Source organism: Passer montanus, unplaced genomic scaffold (genome assembly GCF_014805655.1).
Source record: "Passer montanus isolate IOZ18808 unplaced genomic scaffold, ASM1480565v1 scaffold11, whole genome shotgun sequence".
In the NCBI taxonomy this organism is placed as follows: domain Eukaryota; kingdom Metazoa; phylum Chordata; class Aves; order Passeriformes; family Passeridae; genus Passer; species Passer montanus.
This window is the reverse complement of record NW_024357613.1, coordinates 23,068,810-23,082,216: the sequence shown is the minus strand read 5'-3', so window position 1 is coordinate 23,082,216 and position 13,407 is coordinate 23,068,810. Positions and strand designations below refer to the sequence as shown.

Sequence of the window (13,407 nt, the reverse complement as noted above, 5' to 3'; positions counted from 1 at the left end):
TCTATAAATAAGCATCTTCTATATAACAATTTCTGTTAAATGTGTCTTTTTCTTCTACATCCCCATAAGAACTTTTTGAAAATTGTTATTAGTACAGTCCATGAGGTATAGTAACAACTTCTTTCAAATTTTCCATTTCTATGAACATAAAAACCCAAGTGACGGTAAAGAGAGAAAAATTACAAGATGCTGACTTAGTTGAATCAGTTTCATCTGTAGCCTGGGATAAAAAATCACCACATTTTTGAGATCCGGCATGGAAAATTTCCCAAGTGCCATTTACTGAGTTTGCATGAATAAAGCATAAAGCTTAATAGAATTCAAAATCAGCTGCTGCATTGAGTTTGTGCTACCTATGCATGTTGTGTTTCTGTCTCTGAATTTCAAAATGGGATTGATCTCAAGGTGTAAAGCTGATAGGTAAATTTTATTAGTGGTAAGTCTGCAAGGGATTCTGACTCCAAGTGGTATAATTCAGTGGATGATCTCAGAGTAGGGTATGTGTATTTCTAGACACAACAGCCTTGTTCAATTAAAATAAAAGTGATCCTGTCTCACAATTTCTCTGTGATTAGCAGAGATACTTGGAAATCATATAAACATGTGCATCAGCTGATGGAAAGAATTTTTTTTACAATACAAAATCTCTTTCCCTTGTTAAAGATATCTTCTGCCAGAACTTCTTCTCTGAAGTTGTGGCTATGGAAAACTGGAATTTCATTCTCTCAGATATAGGGAATCTCATCAGTATTGACAACAAAACCATTTTGGGTCCCTAGGTGATTCTGTGATCAGCATTTAATTCCTTGCAGAATTTATTATTTTGTAATAATTTAACTTTTCTCCTACTGTTCCTCTGAATTTTAGCTCTCTGAATGCTAAACATGGACTATAGTAGATGAAGTAAAGTGTTTTGATTGTCTTTTTCAGAATATGAGGGTGCGGACAGTGAAAGGACAAGATTACTATTCTAAAACAGGAGCAAAATTCCATGGAAAAATGGAACAAAAATTTATTCTTGTTGACTGTAAGAAAGTCATATATGGTTCTTACAGGTAAGATCAATCACTGAAGTGTCTGTAGCAAATCTGTCATCTCAGTACTGCTGCTATAGCAAATTTTGGGGTTTTGTATTTGTGAAAATTATTCTAGGGAATCACATGGGTAAATTTGATTATGTTTTCTGTAATGTAACAAGTTTTCATAGATACTTATTGCTAACTAGCCTAAGAGATCCTCTGTTCATTTTTCACAAATAAGAAATAAAGGATATAGGTTTTGCTACAGCTGAAGTGTTGTAAAAAGAAAAAATCCCGATTTGTCTTATGTTGTCTGAATTACTCTTGTTTAACATTCACTCCAGAGAAGTGAGTGTCAAAATTTTTTCATAAGATAGTTCCTCCATGTAATGATGTTCTAATTAGCGACTGATTATGTGCTTCTCTGGTGTATGATGGTCAAATTCAAAATTGCCCATGTCTCTTTCTGTGTTTGGCTGAGTTTCTGTATTCTGTTTTCCTTTGTATTTTCAGTGTATGTGAGCAAAACTGGCTGGAAGGACTTAACAGCCCTGCAGAGCTGGAAAAGACCTAAGTTAAAGCAGAAACAGTCTAAACTCACATATTATTAAATATTTTCCTTCTTTTCATGCTACACTTTTCTCCTTTGCCCAAGTAAGTTAGTTTCTGCCAGCACAGTGCCTGGGTGCCAGATCCACAGCCACTGCCTTTCATAGATTTCCACCGCTGTAAGCTTTTGAAAATCTGACCTTTTATTTCCTCTAAGACTCAGCCAGCCCCAAATTCAGACTGACACATATAAATGGTAGTGAGGTAAGTGAGAAGTTCATAAATGACTCAGGGTAAGAGACTGCAGGGAGAGCCTGCATGCTTTGACATCTACACACAGTGTCATAGTCTGTGAGAATGGGATAGATTTTCTCATTCCAGTTTGAAAAACAACACTGCTTGGACACTTTGCACCACAGGGGCTGGAATCATCAATTTCTGTAGAAATTAGGCCTTCTTGGTAAAAGAATCTAGTGATTTGAAAAACAAGTTTTTCTGAACTCTGTCACTGAACTCAATTTAAAGTTCAGAGGTTTTTTCCAATATTATATGCTGTTCTTAATTGTGAGAATTAATAGGAGAAGAACTTAGGCAGCATGATTTGATTTAATCTTGATACATTATAACTTACTGAAAAATACAAAAACAGCAAAAAAATCCCTTAATCAGTAAGCTATTTTTGTGGACAAAACTAACATATTTTCTAACATCTAGAAGAAAAATACAAATAAATTTTTTTTTTCTTTTTTCCTGAAATGTAGGATTTCAAAACAAATTTTTTCTTTGTTGTAAACTACAAATTGTATGTTTTCACTCCATGATACTAGTCTTGTTGCAGCATCCTTAATGTACATGTTAATTTATTTTATCTCATTTTGTAACTGTAAGTTAATTGCATGCAGCTACTTAGCTTTGAGCATGTGTTCAGTTCTCTACAGCAGAAAAAAGAAAAAAGCATTATCAAAGCATTATCATGTCAATTAAAAGAAATTTTCATATCCAGTGCAATGTGCATACTAGAAAATGTATACTTTTTTCAAATTCTGAGATGGATCCTTTTGAAAATGTTTAGAATTAAGTACATTCAAAATTGCTGAAGCATTCGTGCATGTTATTTCGAATGTATTTTTTTTCACAACATCATCACACAGTAACATTCTCTGACAAGAGGTAATTGAGTGGGTATAGGTTAGTCCTGCTGTAGACTTTGTAGAAGTGATCTTTTTCCATTAGGTATTTGTACTTTACTGTTCTGCATTTGTGAATCCTTTTTTAGAATACTTTTTATAAGAGCAATTATAAAGGTAGTTATAGACTCATTCCTGCTCCCACTGAAATCAGTGGAAAATCTCCATCTGAATTTAACTGGTGTTAGGTTAGACCTTCTGAGTCCAAATTACATGAATCTTGCCCTCAGCTTATTTATTTAGAAGGTACTTTTACAAGCCCAGGGTTTGTGTAAAAGCTTTCTTCTGAAGCAAGACTGGTATAATACTTCAGCTCAAAAGAACTGTATCTAATAGTCATTTGTTCTTATTTCAGCTTTATGTGGTCATTTGAAAAAACCAACCTCAGCATGGTTCAAGTTATCACAGGACAGCTTGTTGAATCCTTTGATGAAGAGTTCAGGACACTGTATGCCCGTTCTTCCGTTCCCAGCTCGTTTGCTCCAGAATTAGTGCGGGTAAACAGTCGCAAGACACTCTGGGATAATGATACATACCAGCATTCAGTGTCTTCCTTGGCTTCAGTTTCTAGCCAAAGAAACCTTTTTGGCAGGCAAGACAGTGTTCTAAAGATAGATCCTGTTTGGAAATCTCGTGGAAGATATGCAGTAAATGAAATAGATAAATATGGCTTGAGAAATCAAGCCTATAATAAGCAACCATTTAATCCATCTTTTAATGTTCAAAATCCAATACAGCAATATCAACCTAGTGAAAAAAATGAGCACTGGAAGAGACATAGTTACGCTGGAGAGAAGCCAGAAAGGACACCTTACCTATTGCTCAACAGAGCTATTAACAGAGCAAACAATCTACCAAATACTTGGAAAATGCCATCTGATAGCCTTAGTATTGTGTCTTCATTACGAGGAGGATATGCAAATAACTACAATATTCCCCAGCAGAGTTTTGCTGATCAGTTCTCACGACCAAAGGTGAATCTTGCGGACAGAAATTCAATTGTGCGGAGGTCTTTTAACGGGACAGATAATCATATCCGCCATCTGCAGCAGAGGATGCCAACCCTTGAGCACACAACAAAATCATTCCTACGTAACTGGCGAATAAAGTCCTATTTGAATGACCAGTCCGATTATCCAGTAGAGTCAAATGGGTCAGCCTTGGGTGACAGATATGATGGCTATGACACAGCTGAAAATATTAAAGCTCATGCACTGTACTCTCATTCTCGCTTGCGATCGTCATTGGTGTTTCAGCCAACTTTGCCTGAACAGCAGGAAGTAAGCAGCTGTGCAAGTTCTTCAAATTCAACTATAATTGGGTCAGAGGGAAGTGCAACACCCAAAGGGACATCTAACCATGCTCCGAGTGTGGAAGATGGAACAGATAATAATTTAGAGGAGCTTAGCACAAACTCTCCTCTTAAATCAGATGCACCAACAGGCCACAGAATTCAGATTGCAGACAACAAAAAACCTAGTGTAAATTCAAATGCAGCTGGCGACTCATCACTGTATTTGTACACAACGCTGTGTACAGACAAACATGCAGAAAATTTGAAGAACCTTCAAAATGAAAATATGCTCAAAAGGAGAAGTTTTCCCATGTTTAATTCAAAATCCATATTGGATCCTGCTACCAACAAACATGCATCCAATTATGTTTACAGCACATTGACTAGGCACAGACTTAAGCAGCCAGTTAGTCCAAAACTTCCAGAAGACATGCTGAAGAGTGCTAAAAGTTTGCATAGTGTAACCAATCACTTGCCACAGGAGGAAAAAGACCTGAAAGGAGAGCTGAAGAGCCCGACTGCTAGCAAGGCAATCTCCATGGCAGCTCTCACTGAAGCTAGCAGGGAGGAGTCTAGTAAGGATTGCACATCGAAGAAAGAAAGTAAGAATTCCCCAAGTTTTCTGAAGAAAGGATCCCAGAAACTGCGGTCACTTCTTAATCTCACACCAGACAAGAAGGAAAACTTGTCAAAAAACAAAGGCCCTTCCTTTTACAGAATGTGTAGTAGTTCTGACACATTGGTTTCTGAAGATGAGAATCAAAAACCAAAGATTTCTGAAAATAAGACAGATTCTTCCCCAAGGAGAAAAAGAAACTCATCATCAAATTCTCAAGGTAGTTTGAACAGAAGTAAAGAGGATGTCACCGGGAGTCCAAAAAAGTCTCCAAAGTCTCCAAAGTCACCAAAATCTCCAAAACCCCCATCTGATGAGAGCAATAAAAAGTGTCCTCTCTTGTGCCCCCTTGAAACTAAGTTCATTGAAACTGCAGGAGATCCGTCTACTCCAAGATTTAATACAGAACAGATTCAGTATCAAGATGCAAAGGAAATCTCCACCAATGCTACTTCTGAAAGCGCTCCTGTTTCTGCTCTCCAAAGAGCAAGTTCAGTGACACCACAGCTGGCAAGCTCCAAGCACCAAGAAGAGCTGAGATCTCGTTTGAGTGAAAGGCGTGTTTATAGTCGCTTTGAGCCATTCTGCAAGATGGAAAATGCCAGCCAACCTGCAGGAAATGCAGCCAACAGCAGTTCACATCTATCAGATATCAAAAGCAAGACCTTAGGGAATAATTATGGCAGGAGTAATCACATGGTCAGCTACAACTCAGCTGCTTACCACCCACTGCAGCCTAATGAAAACAAGCTGAGAGGATTTATGCAAAAGTTTGGGAACTTCCTACACAAAAACAAGTAATGTTATAATTTTGTTGATTATATTGAAATGCAGCAAGACTGGCAAATCTGGACATAATTTTAATTGGACAAAGACTCGTGGCAACTTTATAGAGTTGACTTGGATTTCTCCTTGGGTCTAGGTCATTGGAATGAATGTACATATTTTTAAAAATAATTATTCTAGAATTGTTATACTTAAATCTTCACAGAAATTCTCTGTCCAGAAGATGTCTCAAGGAAGTTGTTTATAGTGTTGATATTGTAAGATTAATTTTATACATTTTCCTTGTGAAGAAACTACATTCTAGTATATTTTAAGATTAATAAACATGGGGTAAAAAAGATGGGGGATGTTTTTAAACTTCAGATAATACTGTCTCCAAAGATTAGCCCTTCAAAAGTAGGATAGCACTAGGAATAGTAAATCGTATTTTTTCAGCATTTATTTACAATTTCAAATGATAAACACAAATGTAATGCATTGCATGTTACTTAATTTTTGGAAACCTCTTTTAGGTTTCATCTTGTTAATAATTTACCATCTAGCATCTATTGAACTGTTTGGGCAGTAGATGGAACTATCTTACTTTATTGAATTTTCTGTGTAATATGATATTTTTCTGAAGTATTTGGCATACAGATTTGAAAGTGACCTTAATCTGAGTTTTCATGGACTTGTTTACATGGTTAAACTAGTGTGAATGCAGAATGAACATTAAAAAAAATATTTATAGAAAAGGTGCCTTGAACATAAACTACAACTAGTTTAAATTTCAATGGGTTAATTACATTTGTACAGCATGCCAGTATTCTGTAATGTCTTCGTTAAAAAAGCTTTTTTATTACATTTTTCTGTTTGGTGTTTAAAAAAAAAATAATGTGGACTTCCATTTCTCAGGTAAGTTTCTGAGTTTCACATGCAACAGTCTGTTTTAAGCGTTGCCAGATGTTTTGCAGCTGTGGCCTTTAAGTGTGGCCAGGTATTTTGTGATTTTAATGGCCTTATGTCAGGATGACTATTACAAGCACGTGAGGAATTAGGCAGCTAAAAGTGAAATTTGTAAAAATCACCACATCAAATGATAAGGCACCTTTCCTAAGACAAAGAAAGTATCAGTGAGGGGCAATAGTAGAAAGTGTTAAACTTCAGTGAAGGGATTGAGGCACCTAACTGCAGTCTAAGGGACATTTGGTTTATCTGAGCCAATGTATCATAAAAAATTTCTCAATAATAGGTGACTACAGGTTAGTGCTCACAAAAACAGAGGTGTGGTGATGTGTTTGGCCATCCACTTCTCATCTGCAGTGCACAGCCAGAACATTCAACTGGCTTACCCTGTCCTGGGTGTAAAGTTCATGTCTTAGAAGGACTCCATAACTATTTAGCTGTAAGATATTCTGTGACAGTTGTGTTCGAAATTCAGAAATTTTTTTGAAATTTCACTGCTGAAAGCTTACAATTCTTATACAGATCTTTGTGTTTCAGGAAAGAGTTTTAGGAGAAAACTTCAGTCTTAAATCTGAAAGGTCCCACGGTGTTCTATGGAGGAGTCCACCATGAAGGTCTTGGCATCATTCTTTAGAAAGAAATACCAGAAAGGCAAAAACGCACCAGTTAGATGGAGTCAATTTTCTTATCTACCTGTGACCCTGGGAATAGATTTTAAATGGAAATCTACTTCTCACTGAGATCCTGCTTGGGTTCCCATGAAGTCACTGTAGTTACTGTCAGTGATTTCAATGAAGCAGTGTCAGCTTTTTATTCAAGATTTTGTGCACTTTTATTAGGCCTTATGCATTATAGCAGCAACTGTTTCATTGTGGGGATGCATATTATTTATATGACTGACAAAGACTTGCATCTCAGTCCTCTGCTGAAAGTTTAGTCTCTCCATTGCTTGTGATCACAAAAGATTTAATTAATTTCTTGGTGAACATTTTGTTCATTCCTTGATGAAATGCCATAGTTAGTATTTTTCCCAAACAAACATTTGTATTTAAATATTCCGTCCCAACAGAGGCACCATGTGTCTTAGTTCTCAAGGCATGTTTTCAGCATAGGCACAATGTACTTCCACAGCTAGGCAGACAACAGCAATGCCATACTGTACTTTTTAAAACACTTAATAATTTTTAGCCAGTTGGACATTTGCCCAAGATTGTACCTGAATTGAAGTGCAGTTGGTGTTAAAAATGGTGGGGGTAGTTTTAGGAAGATCTTTAGTTTTCCTTTGTGCTCTAGTGATCTCTGACATATGCTTGTAGGCAGAACTATATTTGGGAAGGAAATGAGAGAAGGAGAACAAGAATCTTGGGGCAAGTTTAGAAGAGCAAATGCTTTCCATATTGTAATAAGCTTTGGGAAATCTATACTAATGAAATTTGGAAATATTTACTGTATTTTTCAAAGTACATTGCTAATTAAAGAGTCCTCATAAGGCAGATATTTTAATTTACCAAGTCACCTGTTTTTGTAGATATACACTGCTGGTTTTTACCTGCACAGAAGATTAAGATCCTTCAGTGAAGAGCCTGCTCATAGACTTGATAGTGCAAAAAAAATCTCTGTAGAAGTAGCACTTTTTTTTCATTTTCAGCTCTCTTCTCAGAGTTCCCACATAGGAACGGTCTGTGCTAAGGCTTGATCCGAGGTTAATGAAAATGAATTCCACGGACCTCAGGGGAACTAGGATCAGACTCTTAATGTACTGACATCACTATTTCAGGAATGTAACAAGACCCAGTGCTGCTTGGGGAGGATAAGGCTCTGCTTGACACCATGGGAAGAACAGCTTAATGCCCTGCCTGCAGCTACAGCTTTGAAGGTTGGGAAGCACACTGGGGAGGTCCACAGATGCTGCAAGGACCAAGTGTTCATTTGTTCCCTCCAGAACCTGTGTTAGTGGGAAAATGCTCACCCACTACTGTCTGATGTACTGATCTCTGATGTGATTGCCTCGTGTCTCCATGGGAACCCAGTTTTCCATAAAATAAAAAGGAAAATATAGGTGGCAAAAAAATCCAGCAGATAAAAAGGATGTGCAGATTTCTGGAGGAAAAGGTTGGAATTTGTATTTTTTAACTTCTTTTTTCCCAAAGCTTGTTTCAATGTTTCTGCCTTTCCAAAGAGATGCAGTTCATTCAGTGTGTCCTAAATGTGCCTTGCACGTTATGAGTTTTACAACCCACACACACCCAATGCACTCCCAGTTTTGTAAGGCTGTGAAGTAATAGCTGTTGCCATGCATGACGGTCATTTGGCCATAACATGGCTTGGGAGTTGTGAAATCCGTAAGAAATGTCATGTCATTCCCGCATTAAATACAGCTCCATTAGCATTGTCCCACATCTCTGTGAAGGCTGGTCAGGGTCAGGCAGTGCTGAGGGGGCTGATCTCCCTCAGGGGCACTCTTGGGAGCAGAGAGTGGTGCAGCTGGGAGATGCAGGTTCCTCATACAGTGCTCATTCAATTTGTGTCATAAATAAACTACCCCTACATGCAGTCATAATATGCAGTGAATAAATTGCTTCATTTCTTCAGCCTCGTAATAAATAGCTTTTGCTGCCTCTCAGACTGCAATATTATTGGTTGTTCTCTTATTAATGACCTTGCACTGCCCTCTTTATTCATGCTAACAAACACGAACTAGATGTGAAGAAAGATTATAAATCAAGAAAAAGTGAGTTGCCAGCTGTCTCATAAATGAGGATAGTAGTATTTGTGACAAACCTTGAGAAAAACAAAAAGCTTATCAGGCACTAGATGTTTGTGCATAGGTGAAAAATTACTATTCAAAGACACCAACTGTTTGATCATTTTTCAGCTTTCTGAAATGTATTAAAACATGTTGTGGTTTATAAGACATCATAAAAATACTAAAATTTGTTGCAGGACAATGTAAAAATAAAATTTAAATTTACTAAGCTGTATGATAAATACATATGTTTTTTCATTTATAGCATTATGTGGGGTAAGCTGTACAATCAACAAGTAGCTTTGCAACTGTGTAATGCAGAGATCAGTAGGGTTACCATGGTACTTAGTGTAATTTATTCCCCATATCAATGTTGTATTGCACAGTACAGTACTTAGGAGTTTTTTAGTTTGTTTTCATTTAGGAAAGTTAGAGCAATATAAAGCTGCAGTAGTTCATGGGTAATTGAAGCCTGTTCCTCCAATTTTGCCTTCACTTGCACAAGCACATTTTCCATTAGCACCTCAGTGAAAAGAGAGGAGACTACGATGCTCAGAAGACTGTCTTGCCATTTCATTCCTTATTTCAGAGAGGTGCTTACAGATAGATGTCTGGGTACCTTTATACGGGGTCTGAAATCTTTCATAATTTTCAGCTCTACGAGTTACAGTTAGGTCTACAATTTTCACATTTCACATGATACTAAACATGTTGCATGTTCTGAGAATGCTCTTCTGTAATTGTAAACAGGATGGAAGAAAACATTTGTTCTTGGAGAGTTCAGAACAGGGCTCCTTTGGTGTTAAGCAAAGCTGGTAGTTCTGAGTTGCTTTTGTGATGTTGTCTAATTAAGTCATAAAACTTGTGCTGCAGACCCTTCACCAGCTCTGTTGCCCTTCTCTGGACACACTCCAGAACCTCAATGTCCGTCTTGTAGTGAGGGGCCCAGAACTGAACACAGTGTGCCAAGTATGGCCTCACCAGTGCCAAGCACAAGGGAACAATCATTGTCTTGATCACTGTTACTGATCCAGCGTGTCCAGATCCCTCTGCAGACCCTTCCTACCCTCCAGCAGGTCAACACTCCCAGCTAACTTGGTGTCGTCTTCAAACTGACTGAGGGTCTATGTGATCTCCTCATCACGTCATCAGTAAAGGTACAAAGCAGGACTGGCCCCAACACTGAGCCCTTGGGAACACCACTGTGCTGGCTGCCAGTGGGAATTGATTCCATCCACCAACAGACCATACTGCTAGTTTTTTACCCAGTGAGCAGTGTTCCCATCCAAGCCTCGAGCATCCAGTTTCTCCACGAGAATGCTGTGGGAAATGGTGTCCCTGGCACCCAGATCAGAGTGGACAGGTCTGTAGTTTCCTGCATCCTCCTCTGGTCCTTGTAGACTGACATCATATTTGCCAACTTGCAGCCCCCTGTGATCTTCCCAATAAAGCAGAACTGCTAGTAAATGAAAGGGACTTGGTGAGCACTTTTGCCAGCTCCCTCAGCACCCTTGGGTAGATGCAATCCAGCCCCATAGATGTGTGTGTTTAAGTGGTATATCAGGTATCTCACAATTTCCCCTTGGATTTTGTGGTTTCATTCTCCTCCTCATGCCTCTCTTCTAACTCAGGGGGCTGGTACCCAGAGAACAACTGGTCTTACTAATATACACTGAGGCAAAGAAAGCATTAAGTACCTCAGTGTTTTCTTCATCTTTTGTGACTGTGTTTCCCCCTGCCACATCCAAGAAAGGATGGAGATTCTCCTCAACATTCCTGTTGCTGATGTGTTTATAGACGGCTTCTTTATTATCTTTTCTGGCAGTGGCCAGGTTAAGCTCCAGATGGGCTTTGGCCTTTCTAATTTTCTCCCTGCAAAGCCTCGCAATATCCTTGTGATGTTGTCCTGAGTTGCCTGTCCCTTCTTCCGAAAGACATAAATATTGTTTTTTTCATATATATCTTTGTGGATTTTTACAAAATATCTCTGTATTTCTGGAGGAGGATCTGGTTTGCTAAAAATTACTTGGCATCCCTTCAGAGGAAGCTTCTGTGGTGGCTATGCATTTTTCTTTCACCATATGTGTTCAAATATCTAAAACTTCAATGGTTAAGTGCAAAAGATAGTTGGAGGGAAAACCAATAATTTCTGATGCGTGGGCCATGATACGTGCTTATTTTGAAAGTGTTGCTTCCATATGTAAATACAGCTGGGAGAAAAATTGCTTCTTTTCTCTCCAGAACACACAGAATTTATGCCAGTTGAAGTAGAAATATTTGAAAGACTGAGCACCAGTGACAATTTTTTATTGTATTTGAGAAATGAATGCAAGTAATTAATTAGCATTCAAACACTGGACTCCTACATGTCTATTGTATGTCTGTTCTTGCCTCATTTAGCAATCAACATACTCAAAATTCAGACTGATGGTCTGGAGCTTCCCATGCTCTTCAATATTACTCTGAAGAACTGTTCCAATGAGGCATTACAAATATGCTTAGATTTTTAAACTAGGCCATCCCAGGATAAAGCATACCACACATACATGTTTTATTAGGTTTTGGTACTAAAACTCTCAGTGCAATCCTACCTGATGTATTGTGGGTAATTGTTGACTACGTACTTTCATTGTTTTGTTTGAGTCACGTCTGATTTTGACCCATGGCAACACCAGATTTAGACATCATGTCTGACAGGTTTATTTCAAATGTCACATGTGCTGGAGTGAAAATGTTCTGATTTCAGAGTTTAGATCAATCTTCTGTAAAACAGAGTATGTGGATCTGTGATGTTCCATAAGATTTCAGAAGAGGATATGGATGTGAATTTGAATTACTGAAAAACCAGAGGGACAAAACTAAAAAGCATTTACAGGTATCTTCACACACACCAAAAGAAACAAATAAAATCAGAAGATGAAATCACAAATATTCATAATGTTTTACCAGTTGAACATTTTACCAGTTGAAAATGAAAGCTAGTGCACCAGCATGGCAGGAAACATAACAATCAGTTGTTATTTGATTAAAAAAAACTGAGACACTAATCTAGATGGTGCGAAAGAAACATGAGGGATGCTACAAATACACAAGATCCAGAATGGATTTTCCTGCGTAATTTTGGGGAGTGAGGAGCATGGGAAAGGAATTCCATCAAGTTGGTTTCAATACTGACAGATGTAAAGGACTGTGCTGGTTTCATTTAAAACTACTTGATATGTAAATCCTTTTTTCCTAAGATGGAATTCCTGGATTACATAGCAGCCATGTTATAAGTATACTGTGTATGTACAAATACAAACCAAAAATTGCCTTGAAATAATTTATTACTTTATTTTTTACCAAATAAAATGTTTCTTTTAAAGCTCAGCTCATTTCTGTGTTAGTTTTTCGCTGGCTCATACTGTTACTAACAATTCTCGTTTCAAAATTTTAAGCATCTTTTAAAAAATGCTGACATCAGAAATGTTGAGTGAAATGTTAAAAAACTGAGGTCTCAAAACCATATTGTGGTAGCATCACTGCTGTACCTTGTATGGGACCAAGAGTTCACAGAAACCACAGAGAAAGGACCAAAGCCAACATCACTAAAATAAAGTAGCTGCAATAAAATATTGGCATAGAAATAATGAAAGTAAGTGGCATAAAAAATGTAGGGGGGTAAGGTCCACAGTGTCAGTATCTCATGTTTGCTTTCAGAGCCTTCTATCACTTCCTTGCTGTAATATTTTGGGGTTGTTTGCCTTCCTGTTAAATCTGCCTTGCTAGTAATGTCAGGTTCAATAGTGTTTTCTTTTTCCTCCTATCTCTGCCTTAATGTCCTCTCCCCTATTTAAATGAAACATCCTTCAGAAAATCTCTTTGCCTGTCTCTTGCATTGTACTTATGAGAATTAACTTCTGACAACTCCGTGCATGAGTTGTACCATGGGACGGCTCTTGAGAAATTGATTTTGAGTCCTGAATATTTGCTCAGTGCCTGTGAAAAAACAGTAGAAAACATAGTAGCTTTTCTGAACAGATTATGATCTATATATAGACTTAATGGAGGAAGGAAATTAAGATAAAGAGAGGAAATTTGCACTTTTTCAGTTATAAAAAGTTGTAGAACATTGAAATGATTTACCACATATGGAGACTTCGATGGTTGGGGTTGTGGCCTGGTGTCTTCAGGCACCCATGCACATACCTGTATGGATAATACTAAGCCTCCTACTTGTGCAGGAACTTCTACTTACTTCTAAATTGTAATTTAAGTAAAACTCA

At 37.7% G+C, this 13,407-nt stretch overlaps 1 protein-coding gene across 1 annotated transcript in view; it reads left to right on the top strand.

The window, feature by feature from the left end:
* Positions 1-12,496, top strand: part of FAM83B (family with sequence similarity 83 member B) — a 55,544-nt gene extending 43,048 nt beyond the window's left edge. The window contains exons 4-5 of the mRNA XM_039729961.1: positions 931-1,055; positions 3,111-12,496. Coding sequence (XP_039585895.1) covers positions 931-1,055; positions 3,111-5,466 — 2,481 coding nt within the window. The 3' untranslated portion in view covers positions 5,467-12,496. The remainder of the gene's footprint in view (positions 1-930; positions 1,056-3,110) is intronic.
* Positions 12,497-13,407: the final 911 nt, after the last annotated feature.